Raw genomic sequence first — 23,646 nt, 5'->3', positions numbered from 1 at the left:
AGCTTATTCACAGATATCATCACACTCTATAGTGTACTCTTGCAGATTCATCAAGATTATTCACAGATGAGTCTCAGTGAGTATCTCAAAGAGAGTTTTATCTATGCTGACATGTTTTAAGTTATTATATATGAACTCTGTGAGTGATAATCAATGCACTCAGTTATTCTGATTGTAATTGACAAAGTACTGCAGATACTGTTTCAATATACTTATCAGATATTCTATCTAATCATCTATCTATTGATGAAAAGCTGTGCTTAGATCTTACAAGATCTTCAGTATAGTTATCAGATCAGATCAGAACTCTTCTACAAAGATTAATTCTCTATCTGAGATAATATTCATAGATAATTCATACAATCAGATCACATCACAGACAAAGATATAAGTCAAATTCTTTGACTTCAAGTTCTTGTAAGTGAGTATAAAGTGTGCTATCTTGATAAAGCAATTCACTATTATCAGCACACTGTCAAAGCAGGTATTATATATGTTCTTGCTTTCAGAGAGGCTCACAAGAGCATTCATTTCTAACTATTCTCAAGATTCTCACAGAATAAGTAGAGGAGTAAGTTCTTCATATAATCTGAATCATACTATCTACAAACTCTGATAAAGAGTATAAGAATTCACTATCTTCTTCATAAGTTCTCACATCTTCAGTCAGAAGTATTTCTTTATAAGTAACTCATGAGTTCTAGTATCTGTAAAATAACCTGCTAGAGAAGAGTCATGATATCTTTTAATAAGTTCTATACATAGAAACTTATTCATAGACACATAAATCTGACCCTCTCTTTACAAGAGATTATTTAAGTCTCTTCAATTCTTTGTTTCTGCAGAGTTGATCTCTGTTATAAGCAGTTTCTAAATATACTAAGTATATTCATTCTTCAGTTGTAGTTCAGACAATCTGAATAGAAGATCTTATAAAGACTTATACTCTGTTTTCTCTTACATCAGGTCTTTCACAGCACTTCTCAAAGCTTACAAACTCTTCAGATTATAGATACTCTCTTCAAGAATTCTTGCAGAGATTCTCAGAGTGTTAACTCTCAGTGTTATAGAGAGTAGTTGTACAGACTTCTTCTCTCTCTCTTCTCTCTTCTCTTACAGAGAATTGAGAGACTCTTCAGTCAATCTCTTTATAACACTCAGTCTGAGTATTCTGCAAAGCTTTTCTGTCTTCTCTAGTCTCTCTGTATCTGTTATTCTGATCTTCTTAATAGAGTCTGATCTGTGAGAGAATTCATCTGCTGAGTTCTTAGTTCTCTTGATATGTTCTATCTTGAATCAGAACTTACTCAGTCTCTGAGCTCAGTAAATCTGTTACTGTGAGAGTTTCTTGATTGAAGTAAACTGTTATAAGCTGTTATAATCAGTTCTAACAGTAATCACTGTCATAAGACTCTCAAAGTAGTGACACTAGTGATGAAATAATTTCACTATTATAAGAAGCTTCTGATCATGAATGTCATAGTTGATCTCTGCAGATTGAATCTTTCATAAGAAAAAGGTCACTGAAACTCAGTTCTCATTTAACTGTAGTTGTGAGACTATTTCTGAAATTACAAAGAAGAAGATATCTGTTTTCAATCTGATTAAGAGCAAGAAATCAAAGTAAAACAGTATCACTGTATTTATAAATATCTATTTTAATCTTGTAAAGACTCTGTGAGCTTCTGAGATAAGAAAGTTCTTACAGTTCTCTCTTCTTAACAATCTTTTTATTCTTTATTCATGAAATGATTTCTTCTTATTTTCACTCTTCAGCATGTCTGTAAGAATCAAGAAGATTCTCATAAATATAAAGATAAATCATCTATAGAAATTCACAAAGCTCAGAAAGATCTGAATCTCATAAATACTAGTTAACTTCAATTATAATAGAATAGTCTCAATCTGTGAAGATTTTATCTGAATATCATCTGCAGTGATTATATATTCTAGAAAATTAATTCAACAGATACTGAAGTTGCACTTTATAAGCTTAATATACAGTTCTATCTTATCTAAGATCTTTAACATACTTTGCATATACTCAGTGTATTCTTTCTTCTTCACAGAGTACATCATCATATCATTCAGATATATTATTATGAAGACATTCAGATATGTATGAAGTGTTTTATTGATAAAAGACTGAAATACTGCAGGGATATTAGTCAGATCAAAAGATATCACTAGATATTCAAATAATTTCAGTGCAGTTCTAAAGACAGTCTTTCATTCATTCTCAGACTGTATTCACAGCTATGTATATATATTAATCACATTCAGTTGTGTGAATATGATAGCTCTCATGAGACAGTTGATCACATTCTCAATCAGAGATAGGAAATAGCAGCTCTTTATTATCTTGAAGTTCAGATTACAGTAATCTACACACAATCTGAAATCTTTATTCTTTTTCTTCATGAATATCACAGAGGCTTCTGCAGAGATCTGTGAAGATTAGATAAAGTTATTCTTCAGATTCTTCTTCACATAGATCTGCAAGACCTTTGTCTTATAATGAGAGAGCTTATAGATTGATTCTCAGAAGAGTTTCTGCTCTTCTATTAAATTTATTATCAGATTCTTCTCACAGTGAGAAAGAAGCTCAGCTGCCTTTACTGAGCTAAATATCTCTATAAGATCTCAGTATTTCTCTGATATCTGAAGCTCAGTTTTCATGACTGCAAGATTCTCAGACACTTGTAAAGTTATTATATAGATGAGCTTGTCTTCTCTAATTAACTCTACAGTATCAACTGATTCTATCTTCATAAGTGAGTCTGTTAACACTGATTGAAAGTATAAACCTGACTCACAGACAGCTATGTGTGAATTGTGTCTTTGAAGTTATACAAGTCTCAAATACATATCATCTGTAATGTTCACAATAATCACAGTTTTCATAAATCTTCTTCAGATTTCAGAGAGATCTTGTAATTCAAAGATAACTCTTACAAGTCTCTTAGTTCTCAGATCTGAGTTCTCACACTCTGCTTATTATAAGAGCAGATTCTCAGTCTTCATCTTTCAGCTTATTCACTCTGTGAGCTTTAGAGATATCACAGTGATCTGAAATCCTGAGTTCATTAATACTTCTCATACTTATAGAGCAGCAGTACTGCAGTGCAGTCTCTTCTTATAAGCAAGTATTTTCATTGAGAAAGCAACAGATTCAGATGTCAGCTTCAAGACTCTTAAGAAGGCTGTTGCTGACTCTGTCTATGACTCTCTAAATTTCTATTTTGATTTATTCAGACAGTTTGTGTGAAGATATTCTGATTTAGAATAGATGAAGCAGAGTCTCTTTTTCTTAGTCTCTCTGTTATATACTCTGTTCATGAGAGCTTGTGAAGCTCTCTCTCTCTGTTTAGTAGTCAGATATGAATCTCTCTATATCTTATTATCTTTTTCTGATAAACCTGTTCTCTATTGTTCTGATTCTCACAGAGTCAGTCAGTGATCTGCTCTCTGCAGATCTGTGACTCTCACAGTGATCTGTAAGTAGTGAATGAGAGTCATCAGTTTCTTCAGAGTCAAGAGCTTAGAGTCTTACTTAATGAGCTTGTTCTGTATATCTTTATTCAGCTTCTTTATAAATATCATCATTCAGGTCTTATTTCAGAGCTCTGTTTTCACAGATCTTAATTCATATTATAATTTTATAAAGCACTGTGAGTAGTCTTCATCAGATTTCTCACCTCTTTTTCTAATATTGATAATTATGATTCAGATGTTCTCTGTTCAGCTTATAAAGTCTCTTAACTTATTCTCTAGATAGGTCTTGAGAACAGATCAGTGAGATCTCTCATAATCATTCTCTAGATAATTCAGTCAGTTCTTGACTTCAATGTAATAGAGGTCTGTTATTACATAGATAACAGCTTCTTCATCTTTCATATCACACAGCTGAACTTGCAAGTCAATTTCAAATACAAACTTGTAAAAGTTTTTATAGATTGTGATTCAATAAGTGATCTTAAATAATCATGACTTAAGAAAGTTTCTTTTCAGTTCACAGGTGTCTCTGAAGATTATGTCTAGAAACTCAGTTTAAGAGTGTTTACAGATAGTAAGCATTTCTTATAGAAAAATAGCTTGATTCTGCAGAAGATGCTTAAGAATGTTCTTTACTAAAATTGATTCATTTATGAGTTCAGAGAGTTTCTCTGTCTGAGATGCAGAGAATGATGTTCTGTGAGTAATTAATGAGTTCTCTGAGACTTCTTTCACAGAAGTTATTCATGATTCAGATGACTGCTTCTGAGTGTCTGCAGTAGAGTTCACAGGAATTGAAGTATACAAGTTTCTAGTTCTTTCAGTCATAACAGGTGATTGCTGAGTGACTGAGCTTGAAATGTAAGAATAAGTGCTCACAGATGATTATTCAGATGTTTGCAGCTTGATATAATATGTACTGTTAACTACTAGAAGTATTCATAGTAGAAAGATAAAATGTAGAGATCAAATGTATAATAGTATTCAAGCTGAGTTATGAATAGTATTCATGAACTTCAGTCTATATAGTTGTGTGTAGTCAAGGGCCGCTAGCCCTATTGGTTACACAAGAGATAGGAATAGAGGTAAAGAATCCGCAAGGAGCGGGATTTCTTACATCTCAACTGCAGTTTTTATTAATATAAAAGAAGCATTTAATCATGTTTCAAAGTCAAAGTTAATTCAGACTTTGAAGATGTTAAAACTGTCACTTTCTCTAATAAAATGAGTTAACTGTTTTATATCTAAAAGAATCATACAACTTTTCTTTGATGAAATGAAATAAGATAAGACTGAGATAAAAATAGAAGTGCTGTAAGAATCTTCAATCTCACTCATTTTATTTGTAATATACACTGCATATCTATTCAAAGATAGAAATATGAAAATAGTATGATCTCTGAGTTATGTAGATGATATTAATCTAGTCTACAGCTCAAAAACTATCAAAGAAAATTTAAAAGTAATTGAAAAAGCTGTAAAGAAAATTCTTGTCAGAGCAGATATCAATTAAATTCAATTTAATATGAATAAAACTCAGTTAATTCATTTCCTTTCTAGATTCAATGAGAAAGAACTATCTCTAACTCTTTTAAATAGAGAGATTAAACCCAGTTTAAATATCAAATGATTAGAAGTATAGTTAAACTTCAAGTTGAATTTTAAATATCATATTCAACAAAGAACTGTCAAGGCAGAAAGACTATTAAATAACATTATTAGACTATCAAATACAGAGAGAGGTCTATTCTTCCAGGCTATGAGACAGTTATATATAGCCTGTATTATCTCAGTAGCTGATTATGAAGTTTAAGTTTGATAAAATAATCAAGGAAATTTCACTGAACTCTTTCAAAGTCTGCAAAACAGAGTTTTGAGAAGAATTCTGAAAGTATTCAAATCATCTTCTATTAAAGTAATGGAAATTGAAGCTTCAATTTCTTCTTCTGCTATTAGATTTGAAAAGGCCTGTACAAACTATACTCTGAGAGTTATAAAGATGAGCTCAAATCATATAATCAGAGAAAGAGTCTCTTTCTCATTTTCATCAGTTAACTCTGGAAATGAACTGGATTGAAATAGATTTCTTGATTGAAATGAAAATAATTCTTCAAAGAAAATGTCTTCTCAACTGTACAGACTTACTCACTGATTAAAAATCAATTTTCTTCTTTAAATGTTGAAAAAGTTGATCATGAGAAGTTATCTCTCTGAAGAGAAAAGCTTGAATCTCTTATAAACTTACAAATAAGTGAACTATCTAAAGAGAAAGAATATGAACAGTATTTGAAGAGAATTTTCACAATCAATATAAAAGACTCTATTCTAATTTATTCAGATGACTCAAAAAATAAGAATTTGAATAGATTAGATGCAGGCATTGCTTATACTGAAGATAATATTAATTTTATCTCAGATTTCTGAAATTTAGGCTGTGAATCTGAAGTCTTTGATGCTGAACTATTTGTAATAGTGAAAGCTTTCAAACTTATTAAAATAAAATCTTATAAAAGAGAAAATAGTTTGAAAGAGATATGAATATTCTCTGATAATTAAGCTGCTTTAAAAAGACTTAGAAATAGTCAGATTTATAATAATTAAATGAATCTTGAACTGATCTTAAACTTCATTTTAAAAATTCAAAAGAGAAGAATATCAAAGCTGATAATTCATCTGCACTGAGTTTCTGCTCATATGAATATTCATGATAATGAATTGACTGATTCAGCTGTAAAAAAAGATTCAGAATTAAGCAGATCTGTTCAAAAAATTATGTTCTGATCTTTTATAAAGAGAAAAATAAAAGAATCTTGTTTAGATAAGTGAAATAAAAGCTGAGAGAAACAAAAGAAGAGTATACATTATTCAAGATTTGAAACAAAACCCAAGTGAAAATCTTGTTCAATTAAATGTAAAAAGAAAATATTCTCATCTATAATACAGCTGAAACTAGAACATGACTATTTCAAATCTTATATATAAAGATTTGATGATAGATTTGACTCAATAGAATGCTCATTCTGCAATGTAAATGAGAATTCTGAGTATATTGTAATACACTGTGCATTATACAATAGTCTCAGAGTTAGATTGAAAGAGAAGTATGATCTAAATTAATTAAATATAAGATTCTTATTCTCAACTGAGATAGTAATTAAATACTTAATAGACTTTCTATCAGAAACTCAAGCAGCTACAAGAAAATGACTAAATTCAGAAATATCTGAATATGAAGAGAAGGAAATCAATCAGATATAGTCTGTTAAAACAGCTATATACTATCTTTTAATAATTTGTTTTGTTACAGTCTCTCTTTACTTTATCTTTTCCTTTCAATTTCTTTCTATCTATCTATTTAATATGTCTATCTTTAAGACTGTGTTCTCTTTTCCTTTGTCATGATATTGTCAAATGGTTTCAAACTATCAAAAGATGTTAAAACACTGCAATTTGTAAACAGTTTTTGTATTCTGAGCTGAAATTTTCTGATTTTGCATATCTGAAATTGATGAATGTATAATAGTTAACTTTACAGATATAGGAAAAACCCTGAGAACTAAAAGTTCTCAGGTAGATGTCATAGTCTCTGACTGCATACATCTATAATTGAAGAATAATAATAATAACTGTAAATGAATATGTACAGTGAAATCAGATTCTTCTACAGTCACAGATTCTGTGATAAATGAGTCTGAACTCTCTCTGTCATTCTAGATACATCAATACTTCATGTAATCAACAGTTGTCTCTTAAGCCTGTGAATAGTCTATTGAAACAGATATATTATCTGAGATTAAGTTTTATCACTATGAGATTTATAGTTCTGATACATATTCATTGACAGCAGTCAGTAAAAAGAAAACTGTCATTCAAAGAGTCAACTGTATTATCAGATATTATAGAGAACATCTCTTATTCACTTCATTCTTAACTCAATTGAGAAAACAGCTGCAGTCATTATCTTTGATAATTAATTTATCTCTCAGTTCTGTAGATCTCTCTTCAGTCTTTTATCAATTATCTATGTTATTATTCAACTCATTCTCAAGTCAATCTTATTTCACTTTTACAAGTATGCTTTCACTGTAGTTACAGTTCTATCTCTTCTATTAATAAGCTGTAAAATCAATCTTGCAGAGTCTTCTGTTTTGAGCTTAGCTCTGCAATGTATTTGTACATAGAGACTTATATGCATTAAGATATTTTGTAGAGATATTCTGATTTAAAACAGATAAAGCAGAGACTCTTTTTCTTATTCTCTCTATTATATACTCTGTTTACAGAAGCTTATAAAACTCTCTCTCTTTACTCAGCAGTCAGATACAAATCTCTTTATATCTTATTATCTTTTTTTAGTAAATCTATTCTCTGTTATTCTGATTCTTATAGAACTGATCAGTGATCTACTCTCTGTAAATCTATAACTCTCACAGTAATTTATAAGTAATAAATAAGAGTTATCAGTTTCTTTAGAGTTAAGAACTTAGAGTCTTACTTAATAAGATTATTCTATATATCTTTATTCAGTCTCTTTATAAATATTATTATTCAGATCTTATTTCAGAACTCTGTTTTCACAGATTTTAATTCACATTATAATTTTATAAAGTACTGTAAGTAGTCTTTATTAGATTTCTCATCTCTTTTTCTAATATTAATAATCATAGTTCAGATATTCTCTATCTGACTTACAGAGTTTCTCAACTTATTCTCTAAATAAGTCTTAAGAATAGATTAGTAAGATCTCTTATAATTATTTTCTAAATAATTTAATCAATTCTTGACTTCAGTATAGTAGAGATCTATTATTCTATAGATAATAACTTCTTTATCTTTTATATTATACAGTCAGACTTGTAAGTCAATTTTAAATACAAACTTATAAAAGCTTTTATAGACTGTAATTCAGTAAATAATCTTAAGTAATTATAACTTAAAAAGTTTCTTTTCAGTTTACAGGTATTTCTGAAGATTATGTCTAGAGACTGAGTTCAAGAGTGTTTACAGATAGTAAGTATTTCTTGTAGAAAAATAACTTAGTCTTATAAGAGATACTCAAGAATGTTCTTTACTGAGATTAATTTATTCATAGATTTAAAAAGTTTCTTTATTATAGATGTAGAGAATTTATATTCTGTAAATAATTAATAAGTTCTCTAAAACTTCTTTTATAGAAATTATTCATAATTCAGATGACTACTTCTGAGTATCTGTAGTAGAGTTTAGAGAAATTAAAGTATATAAGTTTCTAGTTCTTTCAGTTATAACAGATGATTACTGACTGACAAAGCTTAAAATATAAGAATAAGTACTTATAGGTGATTATTTGAGTATTTACAGCTTAATATAATATATACTATTAACTACTAGAAGTATTTACAATAGAAAGATAAAATATAGAGATTAAATATATAATAGTATTCAAGCTGAGTTATGAATAGTATTTGTGAACTTCAGTCTATATAGTTATATATAGTCAAGAGCCGCTAACTCTATTAATTACATAAGAGATAGAAATAGAGATAAAGAATTTATAAGAAGTAAAATTTCTTATATTTTTATATACAAGAGAGAATATAATCTGATAAAAATAATATTATAGAGTAGTTAATTATATTACTAAGATCTAACTACTATACAGTCTTTTATATATAATAAGCATTTGCTGAGTAATTAGTAAATATCTTGCTTAGACAGAAGTAGTCAGTCTGTAGAAAGAAAATCTAATAAAAGAGATTATAACTATACTTTATTTTAAAAATATATATTAAATAAACAATTGTATTAATTAAAGAGATAAAAATAAACTTAATCTGTATATTCAAATAATTAATAATTGATTGAAAATCAGTTAATAATTAATTCAGTATAAATTATATAAATACTTATTTTATTATCAGATTTAAAAACAATTTCAGTATTAAAAAAAGAATTATAATTATCAATAAAATTAGTAAAGTCTTTTTCATATATAAAGATTATAATAAGAAAAGAATTGTTCTACAATTAATTAAGAATTGATTATAGAATTGATAATAACTAATTAAGAAAGAAAGAATGATTTTAAATTATAAGAAAAAATGTATTATATGAGGTTAGATAGGTGGCACAGGCTACATTTGCAAGGTCAGCTTACATAATGAGGTCAAGTCACGTACTTAGTGAGGTCAAGTTTTCTGCTGTAAACTTTTATCTCAGTGAGCTCAGATCTCTGACTTAGTTTGAACAGATTGCAGTATTATTATTAACTAATCTGACATGATACTAATCTACTTTTAATACAAGTTATGTGCTCAGAGCAATTCTTATCAGAGAATCTGAGAAGAAATGATTTTATCTTCAATAAAGATTTCTGAGATTTATAAGAATTTTTCAGATTCTTTAACTTTGACTTTCTATTACTATATATTCATATATCTTTGAGATTTGAAAATCACCTTAGCTTATAGCTAAAGAGAAGAAGAATAAAAATATTTCTTTAATATTTCAAAAAAATCTATATTTAAGATAGATGTATACTCTTGAAAATGATTATATTTTTTAATCTCAGAATTTCTAAGAGCTTTTTTTTATATAAGAAATTGAATCAAAATTCCTGTGTTTAAAAACACACTAGTCAACTTTGAGATGATACTTCTATTCTAAGAACTTAAGATATAAATATAAAAATCAGATACATCATGAGAATATTGTTATTCTAAGATTTCAAGATAATACAGAAATGATGAATCTATGAAGTTGAGTTGAAATTCTCTTTCATACTCAGAGTACTGAGTAAATCCTTCTTATATTACTAATAATCAGAAACTGTTTCTGTAGCATCCGCCCTAGTGGCGTTGCCGTAGCGACCGCTCCGCCTACACGTGATCTCATATGTAATATATATAGCTAGCTCTTCCTACACAAATACAACAGATTAACCATCCCACAGGTTATAGCCTGGATAGCATGTTTTTACTTTTGTTTAAAAACACCTGCATAAGCATTGGATGTGTTCACTCTGGATAGGAGAATTCTTTTACCATGTTTACATTGCATGTTTCAAGTGTATCTGCTTGGCTGGTGATTGAAATAGCAGAACTCTACAGTATAATATAACATGTTTTTTTCTTTTTGATTCCTTCATTCAATCCTTCTTTGACTGATGAGTGGTATGCCTATGTCACAGAGTGATAGAAGAAGAACTTTACATTCACATCCTCACACTCAGGCACCTATCAATGAAGAATCAGAGAAAATAGATACTACACAATACACAGAAGTCACAGAAGAGATCATGGAGTCATCTGCAAACAGTGGAGCAGACCATGGATCAGATGATGGCACCTCAAGCCCACAAGCAACGCGTACAGAAGCGCGACACACAAGTACCATGCCTAGAATGGGTTCAGATGGTATGATATCAATGACATTCAATGACCTGATGGCATTCTGTGACAGAATGAGCGCGTGTCGAGTAGCCATCCCTGCGGCAGATGATTCCAAATCTGAGATCCGCGAATATCAAAAGGATGTTCAAAAAGCCATGGATACCAAAGCTGTAACCACATTTGATGACAATAACTATGAGATCTGGTGTACAGGAATCCTTGCGGACACTGAAGTCATCAGCAGATCTGACATTCTTATGAAGAACCAATGTATCTGTTCAGAAGACATCAGTCAAGACATGTTAAGTGCTGAAAAATGAAGCATTTGCACCAAAGCACTGTATCAACATATGTTGCAGTTCTTATTAGAACCTGTACATACAATTATTGAAACCCTTGAGCCAGATAATGCAGCCGCGCTATGGGAAAGGATTGGAGTTGAATATGCTGTCTCACTTGCGGAGGAACATATGAATATTGTGAAAGAATTCACTATCTTACATGTCAGAGATAATGATTATCTGGCATTTCAGAGGAGATTCTGTTATCTAGTTGCATGTCATAAGGAATTGACAAATAACTTGAAAGACTTCTACCATGATCTCTTCCTTGTTGATCTGAAGGAGCATCAAAAGTCTTTTATCAAGACATGTTTAGATGATTTCTACATGTCTGGCCAGGACTCTATATACAACATTGATATTGATGATCTCATGAAACAGTTGACAAACTGTACAAGCAAGTTCAAGAATGAAAATCCTAAGCCTCAGTGAGTCAATGCAACTACTATGACTCCCTCTACATTGTCCGCACACAGTTTCAAATGTGAGATATGCAGTTCAAGATAACACTGGAAAAACACCTGTTGGTGTCTGCATTCAGAACTTGCTACTGAACAGTGATGTGAGTTAAACAAGGAATATATCATTACACCTGAGAAGAACAATAGCAACAATGCCAGTACCAGCGGACGCGGCAAGTGGAAGGGTAAAAAGAAGGATAAAGATGATAAGAAGAAGGAATTCTCTGACCTTATAGCCTCACAACCTGCAGCTGTCAATGCGGCAATTGCTTTTTCAGCAACTATTGATACAATAAGCAAACCTTGGTTTCTTGACACATGTGTGAGTTTTCACATGACAGGTGAAAAGCAGTCTCTCATCCAGCAGAAGATGTACAATGACAATATGAAGGTTCACACAGTGGATGGAGGTTACAGCCATGTCAAAGAGATCAGTGATCTTCTCCTAGAATCTGAAGAAGGGGATATCACTGTCTGCAATGTTCATTATGTTCTCAACCTCACAGTCAACCTATTGTCATTCACTAGGTTGGAGGACCAGGGTTTTCAATATAAGCTTTCAAGCTTGAACACCTCATTCTATTTCATCATTAAAGTATCAAGTGGAGTGATTTTCACTGCAATTTGTACATCTCAAAACTCAATTTATAAAATAGTTGAAAGAATGTCAGAAGTTGATGTACATCATGAGTCTAAAGCAGTCTACTTCACAGTGAAATCATATGTATATGATAATGACTATGCTAAAGCCATGGCCACTATTGGTGACAATGATCCCACCATTGATCAACCTCAACATTGAGAATCACCTACAACCGTGAAAACACTTGCGGAGTGACATGTTGACCTGAAACATATACACGCGGGAGCTATTATAGCATTGGCAAAGAATCCACTATCTGGCATCTGCATCAAAGGCATCAAGACCAATTTCTTTTGCAACATCTGTGTTAAAGCGGGCATGACATGTAAATACTCAATCACCCCCATGCCATGGGCCGTACGCTCAATGGAGCGGATCCATATTGATCTTGCAGGTGGCGGGCGGATGTTGAGTGAGTCTACAGACCACTCTGTTGAATCGCGGCAGGGTAATAAATATTACATGTTAATCACAGATGACGCGACCAGATATAGATGAATCTATTTCTTACACACCAAGGACCAAGCTTACAATTACTATGCACACTGGGTTCAATTCATGAAGAACCTAGGTTTTACTGCACCAGCATATGTCAGGACTGATGTTGATGATATGTTCAGATTCATGAAGATTACAGCATTGTTCATCAATCATGGCACAGTATGAGAATCAACTACTTCTCAATCACCACACCAAGATGGCGTGTCTGAGCGCGGAATACATACAATTATGGCCCGTGTCAGGGCAGTTCTTATCAGCAAGAAGATTCTGAAGAAATTCTGGATGAACATTCTGAAAACAGTTGTTTCAATCACAAATAATACACCCACATCTACAGTTCTATATAATGAAAAGTATTGGCCTGCAGTTGCAGATGATGATAGCAAAGAAGCTGTTCATAGCTCTCATATGATTCCTTTTTCAGCATTGATGAACACCCCACCGCAGATCACACATTTCCATGAGCTTGGAACTGATGTTTTTGCTCACCTTCATGAATCACAGAAGCTGTTGGATAAGTTGTCCGCACGGGCTGATTCATATAAACTTATTGAATTCTGTGGATGTTCAATCTATCGCTTGTGAAGTCCTACAACAGATAAAATTATTGACACAAGTGATGTGGTTTTCTCTGCAAAAGTGCAAGAAATGCTGAAGATTACTACAACTACAACTGCAGCAACTGACACTGTTTCTATCACCTATTTGGTGGAGGATTCCGACATTCCTGAATTGATGAGTACAGATTGAATGCAGTCAGTGAAGGCATTTGCAGCTTACACTCTCACCCCCATTACCAGTTCCCTTCCAAAATCACACAAGGATGCTATGAGTAGATCAGGGATGGTGGAAGATTATTGAAAGAAATCAATGCAACACAAAATATCTGACCTTGAGAGGCACAAGACCTGGACACTTATTCCATGTTCTGATGTCCCATATGATGAACCAGTGGCACCTGATCACTGGGTATTCATTGAAAAGGACCGCCCTGATGATCCCAATGCTGATGAGAATGATATATTGCAAAAATCTTGATGGGTTGTATGTGATAACTGATTAAAGAGAGGCACTCGCCAGGAGACTTATGCCCCTGTGATTACAGATACAACAAACTGAATGATGTTCATAATTGCTGCAAAGCATGATTGAACCCTATGACAAGTGAATATAGTAATGGCATATCTGCATGATAGATTAGGGAAAACAGTCTATATGAGACAACTCACAGACTTTGAACAAGGAACTCAGTGTACACTCATCTGTGCAGTTGAAGGATCTCTATATGAATTGAATCCAGCTGCTAAAATATGGTATGACTACTTGACAGCTATACTGTGAGAAAATGGCTTCAGTCTGAGTTCTTATGACCCTGCTCTTTGGAAGCATTCAGCCTGAAAACACCTGTATATGACCATATATGTTGATGATCTTCATATCTTTGCGGATGCCCTGAAGGATGCTGATTGACTTGTTGATATTTTGCAGCAAAAACTAGAGATCAAAGACTTAAAGAAACCCACAAAATATCTAGGAATGAAAGTGGAACATATGAAGAGTGAAATCAAATTGACACTCTGATGTTATATCAATGGATTGATAGAAGATTTTCACCTAGATGATGCGACTGCTGTCTGTACACTCATGAATGAGAACCTATGTCTAGATGACTCCTCCATTCTCAAAAAAGAAAGTGGTTTTACAAAGTGATGATTCCAGCATGGTGTTGGGTGCCTGCAATACTTAGCTGTCAAGCTGCGGCTGGATATCGCCCGCGCGGCATCTCTACTGGTGCAGAAGAACACTGCTCCCACCTCTAAGGTGTGGAAGGCCCTATTACATGTCATTCGATATTTGAAAGGAACGCGCGAGATTGGCATATTCTATGTGAAGGATGATGATGAGGGATCCAAGAATGAATTCCTGAACATGGCATACATGCCGGTCGGATATACAGATTCCGATTGGGCCGGCCTGTTGAATGATGATTATAAATCTACATCTGGTTACATCTTCAAATTGGGGAACGCGCCGATTTCATGGCGATTGAGCAAGCAACCCTGTGTATTCTTAAGCTCTAATGAGGCTGAATATGTGGTGTTGAGCGATGCTGTACGCGAAGCAACATGGTTGAGAAGTATGATGATGAATCTGGGCTTCATTGGAACAGAAGACCCCCTGCCAATCAAGGCAGATAATAAGGGGGTGATTGATCTTGTCACAGTGACTGCAATCACCGCGAGGAGCAAGCATATTGACACTCAATTCCATTACACCCGCAGCCAATTGAACAATGGCATAATCTCAATTGATTACATCTCAACTGAAGAAATGGCAGCAGATGGATTGACTAAACCCTTGAGTGCAATTGCATTTCATTGATTCCTTGATTTACTAGGTTTTACAGGTGAAGAGGGACAGAATACACAAACTCAATGCAGGTAGCATGATTTGGATGGATTTGAGAATGGCATAGCTAGATCTGCAAGAGATGATTGATTCTTTATTATGGTGTTTGTGATCTCGCATGGCGATGCGAGGGGGGGTGTAGCATCCGCCCTAGTGGCGTTGCCGTAGCGACCGCTCCGCCTACACGTGATCTCATATGTAATATATATAGCTAGCTCTTCCTACACGAATACAACAGATTAACCATCCCACAGTTTCTTCTCAGACACTTTGTAAGATATCATCACTCACATGACCTGATTTTACTATTTGAGTTAGCTTATTGCTTATTTGAGATTAGCTCATGACATAATCATCAATCCAGTGTTAAAACAGCAATGGATATCTGGAGAAGCGTCTGAGCTTGCTGAGATAATGTAAACCCTAACAAGATATAAAGTAGTTACTTCATGTAAAACCCGTCCTTGTACGGGCATGGGAATATATATAGTAAGCCCGCGTTTCTTCGATTTAAACGACGGAATATCCGACATTGCCCTCGGCGGTAATGCGGGGCGCTCCGGACTTCCTAATCCATGAATAGCCTTTACATGCTTATAGTTCAGGTTGATATCCAATGGCTCTTTGAATGGCTCAGATAAGTAAGCTGACCTATCTACCTCCTGCTTCCAGGATACTCCCATATTCAAAAGCTCAACATCCAATCCCTTTCCTTTGGGAGCAGAAGCAGTAAATAATGGTTGGAATCGCGCTCTTGGGCGCCGGCATCTTTGCGAGGGAAGGTCAGCTTAGATATTTATGCTCCGTGATATTATCCCTATAAAGCACCTATGGAAATACTAAACAACGGCCCCGCTCCACAGCCCACGTCCCCGCGATACTCAAAAATGCCGCAGCAAAAGTCCTAGCTGTGTACTCTCGTTCCGAGAATTCTGCAAACTCGGTAGTCGAGGCCCTAAACAACACCACTACTCCCATCGATGTATATTCCGACGAGAAGCCCGGCCACGGGCTCGATGAACTCCTCCAGCGCCCAGACATCGAGGCAGTCATCGTCCTGCTTCCCATCCTCGTCCTGCCCGCCGTCGTCCGCAAATGCCTCGCAGCAGGCAAACATGTCCTGGCCGAAAAGCCCATTGCAAAGGACATAGCCACCGGCCGCGCCCTGATCACCGAGTATGAAACCACCTACGCGCCGCGCAACCTGGTGTTCTCGGTCGCAGAGCAGTTCCGCTATGACACCGGGTTTCTCAAGGCTAGCGAGGTCGTCGCTAGCGGCACGATCGGTGAGCTGCACCATGTCCACGCGCGCGTCGCGACCAGCATGGCGCCGGAGAACAAGTACTTTCAAACCGCCTGGCGCGCTGAGCCCGGGTACCAGGGCGGCTTCGTCCTGGATGCGGGTGTTCATTTCGTTGCGCTGGTGCGCATGGTTGCCGGTCAGGAGATTGTCGAGACGAAGAGCTTCACGGCCCAGTTCGCGCCGCACCTGCGGCCCCTTGATACCGTTAATGCTGCGCTGAGGTTCTCGAAGGGTGCGCAGGGGACGCTGAGTATATCCTTTGCGGCCGCGACGTATATTGCGGACTTTGTCTTTATCGGCACCGCGGGTGTGTTGACTGTTAAGTGTGCAGGCGTTGATACGACGGTTCGTGTTGAGGGAGGGGATCGCAACGTTGTTTCTGAGGAAGTCTTCCCGGCGGATGGGAATGTGAATGAGATCCGTGCTTTTGTACAAGCAATTGCTGCTGGTAAGGGGGATAGGGCTGGGAGTCCCCGTGAGGCTCTGGCGGACGTTGCTGTGATTGAGAGTGTATGCGCTGGTGGTGGCCTTGTTCAGTCTCATGAGATATAGAGTCAGTTAGAATGTGAAAATGAAATGAAAGTGTATCTTCCTCAGCCTTCCACTCTCAACATAGTTAGAAGTTTACCATACATAGCTAGCTGTCTCAAAATGGTTGCCAACAACAAGTTTCTTTCAGATCAATAAAACACAGCTGTACTTTACCCGTTTCCTCTAACATTAGTGACACTGTTTTTCTTGTTAAGATACATACCTGCGAAGGTTAGTTAATTTGAATATGTACCTGCAGATACTGTTTCATAATTAAAGGCATAATGAAAACCTCAACTACCTTCCCAGATGTGGAGTTAGTTCCAAATGCTTCACTTTCATACTTCCTTCTTTTACTCGAGCAATAGATAATAACCAAGTACGTGTACATGGCACTGTGCGATTAGCAAAAAGCTACGCAACAAATAGCTATACGGATATTGTCTATTTATCCAAAAAATTTCTCAGATATATAATCTATCTAAAAAAATACCCCACCAACTCAGAGAAAATTTTGCTTTTTCCTTTCCCTCGTCAAATCAAAACATGAAACAACACAAACCATCCTGCTTCACCCTCACCACTTCTCAAAACCTCAAATCCCATCCAATCTTCGGCCCCAACTCCGGCAAAGCATCCGCCACGCTCTGCACATCCTTATCCCCCCGCCCACTCAGATTAAGCACAATATTCGTCCCCTTCTCCATCGTCTTCGCCAGCTCCACCGCACCAAACACCGCATGCGACGACTCCAGCGCAGGGATGATACCCTCCAGCTCGGTTATGAGCCGGAAACCCTGTAACGCCTCTGCATCAGTCGCAGCAATGAAGCGCGCCCGGGAATCGTCCTTCCAGGACGAAAGCTCCGGTCCAACACCGGGGTAGTCGAGGCCGGCGGAGATGGAGTGCGTGTCTGCGATCTGGCCGTCTTCGTTTTGCAGGATGTAGGTGCGCACACCGTGCAGGACACCCTTGGAGCCGTGCGAGAGGGTCGCGGAGTGGCGGGCGGTGTCCGTGCCGTCGCCGCCGGCTTCGACGCCGAGGAGCTTGACGGTGGGGTCCTTGGAGAAGGGGTAGAACATGCCGACGGCGTTGCTACCACCACCCACGCAGGCGACGACGGCGTCGGGTAGCCTGCCTGTGAGCTTTAGCATTTGTTCCTTGGTCTCTTCACCGATGACGGATTGGAGAGTGCGGACGATGGTGGGGAAAGGATGTGGTCCGATGGCAGAGCCAATGACGTAGTGAGTTGTATCGAGATGAACGACCCAAGCGCGGAGTGCTTCGTTGACGGCATCACGGAGGGTGCGCGAGCCCGCTTCAACGGCGACAACTTTGGCTCCGAGGAGTTTGATGCGGAAGACGTTCAGGGCTTGGCGACGGACGTCTTCAGCACCCATGTAGATGACGCACTCCATGCCAAATTTCGCGCAGACGGTAGCTGTGGCCACACCATGCTGGCCAGCCCCTGTCTCTGCGATGATTCGCTTTTTGCCGAGGCGGCGTGCTATCAAAACTTGGCCGAGCGCGTTGTTGATCTTGTGGCTTCCTGTGTGATTCAGGTCTTCACGCTTGAGGTAGATGTTGGCTCCACCAGCATATTCGGTCAGGCGTTCTGCAAGATGCAGGCTGCTTGGTCGACTCATATATGGATAGTACGACCGAAACTCTTCCCAGAATTTGGGGTCATTCCTAGCCTCATTGAATCCTGCTTCAAGCTCTGACAGGCTGTCCATGAGGGACTCTGGCACGTACTGGCCACCAAACTCGCCAAAACGGGCAGGCATTGCGGCCTGATCTCCGGTCACATTGAGCGCTTCCAGCTGATCAGCTAGTCCGGCTCCAGACTCGTTTTCGCCATTATCGATCGCCTTGTCGACTTGGGCGTTCCTTGGCTCCTGGGCGTGAGCAAGAGCTTCAGTAAGTCCCACTTCTCGAGTCATAGGCTCGGCCTCTGTGTTACGTTCCACTTTCCTGCCAGTGATACTAGTGCAATATTCTTCGATCTTCTGGGCTCGTTGGCCAGGAGGTGCTTCACTCAGAACGTTGATCATCTGGCTACCGATGACGGCGCCTTCAGAGATCTCCTGCACCTTGAGGAAATGTTCTCTTGTGCTAATGCCGAACCCTAACGCAGTGGGAATGTTTCCCGAGTAGGAATGGACCCGGGCAAGGAGCTCCGGGAGTCCTTCGCTTAGTTTCCCAGTTGCACCTGTAACACCCATTCGAGAAACGACATAAATGAAGGAATCAGCGATCTTGCAGAGTAATTTCATTCGAGAATCGGAGGTGGCGGGTGCAATCAGTGGAACGTAAGATAACCTGCACCCCGGGTCAGTATGACACATAACGAATCACCAAAAACGATAACGTCGAGATAAGATTCTAGACTTTCAAGGAGAAAAGCCAATCGAGTATTCCGAAAAAAAAAAAAAAAAAAAAAAAAAAAAAAAAAAAAAAAAAAAAAAAAAAAAAAAGGAATGCAGCGAAAGAAAAAGGAGAGGGAAAATAAAATATTCGTGCGTACCCCTCCCTCCGGCACAGATCCCGGAATCGTAGCGCTTCTTCAGGTGGAAGATCAACCATGATGAATCCATTTACGCCAGCCGCCCTCGCGTCCTTCAACATTCGTTCCTCCTTGTACTGGAGCAACGGGTTATAGTATCCCATGAGCAATACGGGAATCCTCAGCCCCCGGCTCCTCGCGGTGCGCACCATATCCAGCACCGACGTAACGGTCACACCATTCTTCAACGCTTGCGTGTTGGCTCTTTGGATGGTAGGACCGTCGGCGATAGGATCTGTGAAAGGCATACCCAGCTCGATCAAATCTAATATTTTCGCAACGAGGAGCGACACAACCAAGTCAGCAATTTTGTGTTTTTCGAGACGTTTTTTTTTTTTTTTTTTTTTGTCTTGTTCTCTTTCATCCTATTCGTTTACTCGCCCCACCCGTTTCTCCCTTTCTACATTTCTTGCATAGGGAATAACTGCGATAAATAAGAACAGGTAGCGAATACAGAGGATAGTTGGAAAAATAGAAAGCGCTATAAAGCTTGCACGAAAGTGCGGGAGACGCGGATATCGTATAGTAACTTGATTAAAACACACGTATACCAGCATCACCCTCCCTCCCTCTCCCTCTCCCTCTCTCCCTCCCACCTTCGCAGTTCAAAGGCCGGCTGCTGTGCCATTTCCCACCGCATAACAGTCGAGAAACGACAACAACAACACAAATTCCAACATAAGAAACAACAAACGAGAACAAGTGGTGAACGAGAACAAAAGCTATCAAGAAAAGAAAAAGAAAAAAGAAAAAAGAAAAAAGAAAAAAAGAAAAAAAGAAAAAAGAAAAAGGAGCGTCTGACTCACCAGCCCCACCAGCTTCCATCCCGAGCATGACATCTGGGGTGTCATGCTTCTCGGGGTAACCAGCTGTAACATAGGCGACGAGCGCACAGCGCTTCTCCTTCTTGCATTGCGCGAATGTCTGCTTTATCTTCTCCATTGCCGGCTCACGAATATGTCACGGGCTTTGCGATAGTTTGTGTGGGGGAGGGCGTGTGTTGTGTGTGTTGTGTGCGGGGTGGAATGGAATGGAGCTGTCGAAAGCAAATCCGAAAATCCGAGGATGGTATAGGACGAATGGAAGAATTCAATTCGATTTCAATTCCAACTCCAATCCGTAGCGGCGTATAATCGAGAGAGTGAGTGGAAGAATGCACATGCGGTGTCTGTGGGGTATTGTATTGGGAGTTGCGGCGCAATTCTATTCTAGGTAGGACGTTTTGCCTTTTCTTTTTCCTTTTCCCGTTCCTTTTTCCCCCTCGTAAGTTGGTAAGTTAACTATCTTAAATTTGAAGAGAGATACAATGAGCAATTGGGCTTCCTTTACCTCAGTTCAGCAGTGTGTAATCTGTCGAGAGGCGCACACACGGAGAGAAGAGAGAGAGAGAGCGAAATAGAGAGTGAGATAAGCTTTGCTCTTGTCTCTCTCAATATAAAAGGGTGGGTTGAAGTGGGGAGTGACTCAACTCTGGCCTGATTACATAAGTTTCTGATTCCCGAGTCCGCCACTGCACTGACTGGTGCCTCCTCGATGACTAAGCGGGTATAGAGCAAGAACTGTAATGTATGTATGTATGTACTGCAGTATACAATGTACAGTACAATGTACAGGTACAATGTATGCACTCTGTATGTAGGTGTGGGATGGCGTGCAGGAAATGCGCGACGGCCGTTTGGAAACAAAGATCTAAGAGAGTTGGTTACCCAGTCCTGTTTGTCGTATAATGTAACTAGTTGTGTCTTCGCGATCTTCGTCTCTTCGTATCCGAAGGTTACTCAACAAGCAAAAAAAGTTCCAAAACAACTTTTAATGAACACATCTAGTCAGCCATGTCATGTTGCAACATTTGATAACTTACATTATTTTTTAAAAAGGTAATCACTATATCTGAAATAATACGCAAGAGTAGTATTTATCTTCGAAGATGCATAAATACAAGAAGCATTTTAGATTCATTGATCAATTAAATAATCCGTGTGCAATTTAGAACTCTGTATGTTAGTCTGATAGTGAAAAGGAAATAGTGAAAAGAAGTTACTGAAAGAAAAATGAATTAGGAGATATCGAGATAAAAAAAACATAGATTATGGAAAATATGAAATTAGATAGACTAAACAATCAAAGGAAACTAGGAAAACAAAAACCAAAAACATCCTGCACATATATCCCATTGCCCAGCCATAAAGAGAACAAAGAAAACAAAATAAGACAACACAAAAACAAGACAACATAGATAAAAATAACAAAAAATAACATATCCCAAGCCCAATTCCTTAAAGAGTAGAAACACACAAAATAGTTAAAAATACCAAGAAAGGAGTCCCAGATCCAAATCCCAATGCAATATTTATGCAAGCAAAAGGTTCAAAAAAACAACAAAAAACAATTCCCTCCCCGATGCATAAAACATAACAAAAAACAAGGGAAGCATATTCGTCAAAAAATATGGCCCTAGCGCTAGGTTTCAAAGGAGTGTGACCTGTGATGCATGCTTATTGTATATGAAAGGATAGACCAGAAAAAATAAAATAAAAATAAAATAAAAAAATGCTCGAAGGGGATTCCCGTACCCTGAGTGCTGTGCACGCGAAGAGGGGGAAAGAAAAGAACAAGCAAGTATAGCAACCGATCGAAGGTGTGGGTGGGTATGTCTGGCTGGCCCTGTTTGGCGGAGCGAGGCAAGTATATAAAAAAAATCACCCGCAGCAAAAACAAGCCTGATTTGAGAGTTGCAGCCGACATTAAAATTCGGAATTGATGAGACACAAGCCGCGGGGGGGAGGAGGTGGGGAGCGGGGGACGTGTATGATAGGCGGTAAGTAGCGGATGTAGAAGAAGGGGGGAGGCGTGAGAGAGGTAGGTATTGGTAGTTAGTAGTTGTGTATTGAAAAGGGGGGGTGTGGTTCGGCGTGCGTCGAAAATATAAAAATGTCTAGAACGGGGTACGGGAATCGTCGTAAAGGATCGACATGAAATGAAAGATGAAATGTAGAAAAATAACGCCGCCGTGAGTTTCCTTCTGTTTCCCAATCCCCTCTCCCCTTATATACGCCTAGTCAACTTTCGCTGGGAAGCAAGATGTGACAAAACGTATACAAAAAGGGACAAATGAAGGGATAAGCCGAAAGCTTGAATGAAACAACGCACACACAAAAAACGCCGCGCTCGTGTTGTTCTAAAATGGGGTTCGTTAAAGGAGTGACGAGAAAGGAAAATCGTTGAAGATGAAAAAAGATCAAAAACAAATGTCGCTATGCATCGGATGGTTTAAAGGAGTGGCTGATTGGATGGGGACGCCGAGAAGTTCGAAAAGAAAAACAAAATTGAGGCGAAAAAAAAATCAAATCCGTTTTACCCATGGGCTGGCTATGCAATGAATTAGGAAAATAAAATCGAAATACTTGGAACAAGGCGGAAAAAGAGGAGTGTGACGGGTTCGTGCGTAGGTAGGTAGTTGAGAGGGAAAATGTCGGTTCCCTAGAGAGATGTATCGAAGTTTTCTGTCGTGTTCATGTTGTGTAAGGAGGATAGGAAGATCAGGAGCGAATCGAGCAGGATGTTGTGAGAGGAGAGAAAAGTGCAAGGATGAGCACATCATAACGCATTACGACGCAACAAGAGTTCTGTTCGAACAAATGACAAGGGCATTGAGCGTGGCCCACGCAAAATGATCGGTGGCATAAAAAAAAAGCATTGGTAAACTGTGTTGCATGACTGAACCCATGTATGTCCCGGAGAACAAGTCACTCAAAACATAGCCAAGAGAACCCAGGTAGTGACCAAGCATTTGCCAAGTGAGGATCTGAGGTTTCAACCCAACTGTAGCAGGGCAATTGCAGGATCCCGATTGGCTAGTAGCCACCACAGAGTTCTTCTCAGAACCTCTATGGTCCGGTGGTTGGATGGCCCAGCGAATATACTGGCGGGGCCGCATAATCCTGGCTAACATGGCCAAGATGGCTCTGGCGCGCATAACTGAGCGAATGGTTGGGAGCAGCAGTAGTACCTGGACTGGAGTTGACG

General features: G+C 37.8%; 2 protein-coding genes across 2 annotated transcripts; one reads left to right on the top strand and one right to left on the bottom strand.

Moving 5' to 3' along the window:
* The first annotated feature begins 15,652 nt into the window (after positions 1–15,652).
* Positions 15,653–17,430, top strand: BDCG_07612 (NAD-binding Rossmann fold oxidoreductase). The gene is made up of 3 exons (XM_045423397.1): positions 15,653–15,825; positions 15,893–16,002; positions 16,084–17,430. Exons 2-3 carry the CDS (start codon positions 15,957–15,959, stop codon positions 17,073–17,075), a joined length of 1,038 nt encoding a protein of 345 aa, XP_045278805.1. The 5' UTR covers positions 15,653–15,825; positions 15,893–15,956; the 3' UTR covers positions 17,076–17,430.
* Positions 15,720–21,367, bottom strand: BDCG_07611 (tryptophan synthase). Its single transcript, XM_045423396.1, has 5 exons — positions 20,950–21,367; positions 20,427–20,870; positions 19,582–19,885; positions 17,157–19,376; positions 15,720–17,051 (listed from the first exon to the last, which is right to left on the bottom strand). Exons 2-4 carry the CDS (start codon positions 20,560–20,562, stop codon positions 17,642–17,644), a joined length of 2,175 nt encoding a protein of 724 aa, XP_045278804.1. The 5' UTR covers positions 20,563–20,870; positions 20,950–21,367; the 3' UTR covers positions 15,720–17,051; positions 17,157–17,641.
* Positions 21,368–23,646: the final 2,279 nt, after the last annotated feature.

The sequence above is a fragment of the Blastomyces dermatitidis genome (assembly GCF_000003525.1).
Source record: "Blastomyces dermatitidis ER-3 genomic scaffold supercont1.9, whole genome shotgun sequence".
NCBI classification, from domain to species: domain Eukaryota; kingdom Fungi; phylum Ascomycota; class Eurotiomycetes; order Onygenales; family Ajellomycetaceae; genus Blastomyces; species Blastomyces dermatitidis.
The sequence above is the reverse complement of the archived record's forward strand: the minus strand, read 5'-3'. Positions and strand labels throughout refer to the sequence as shown.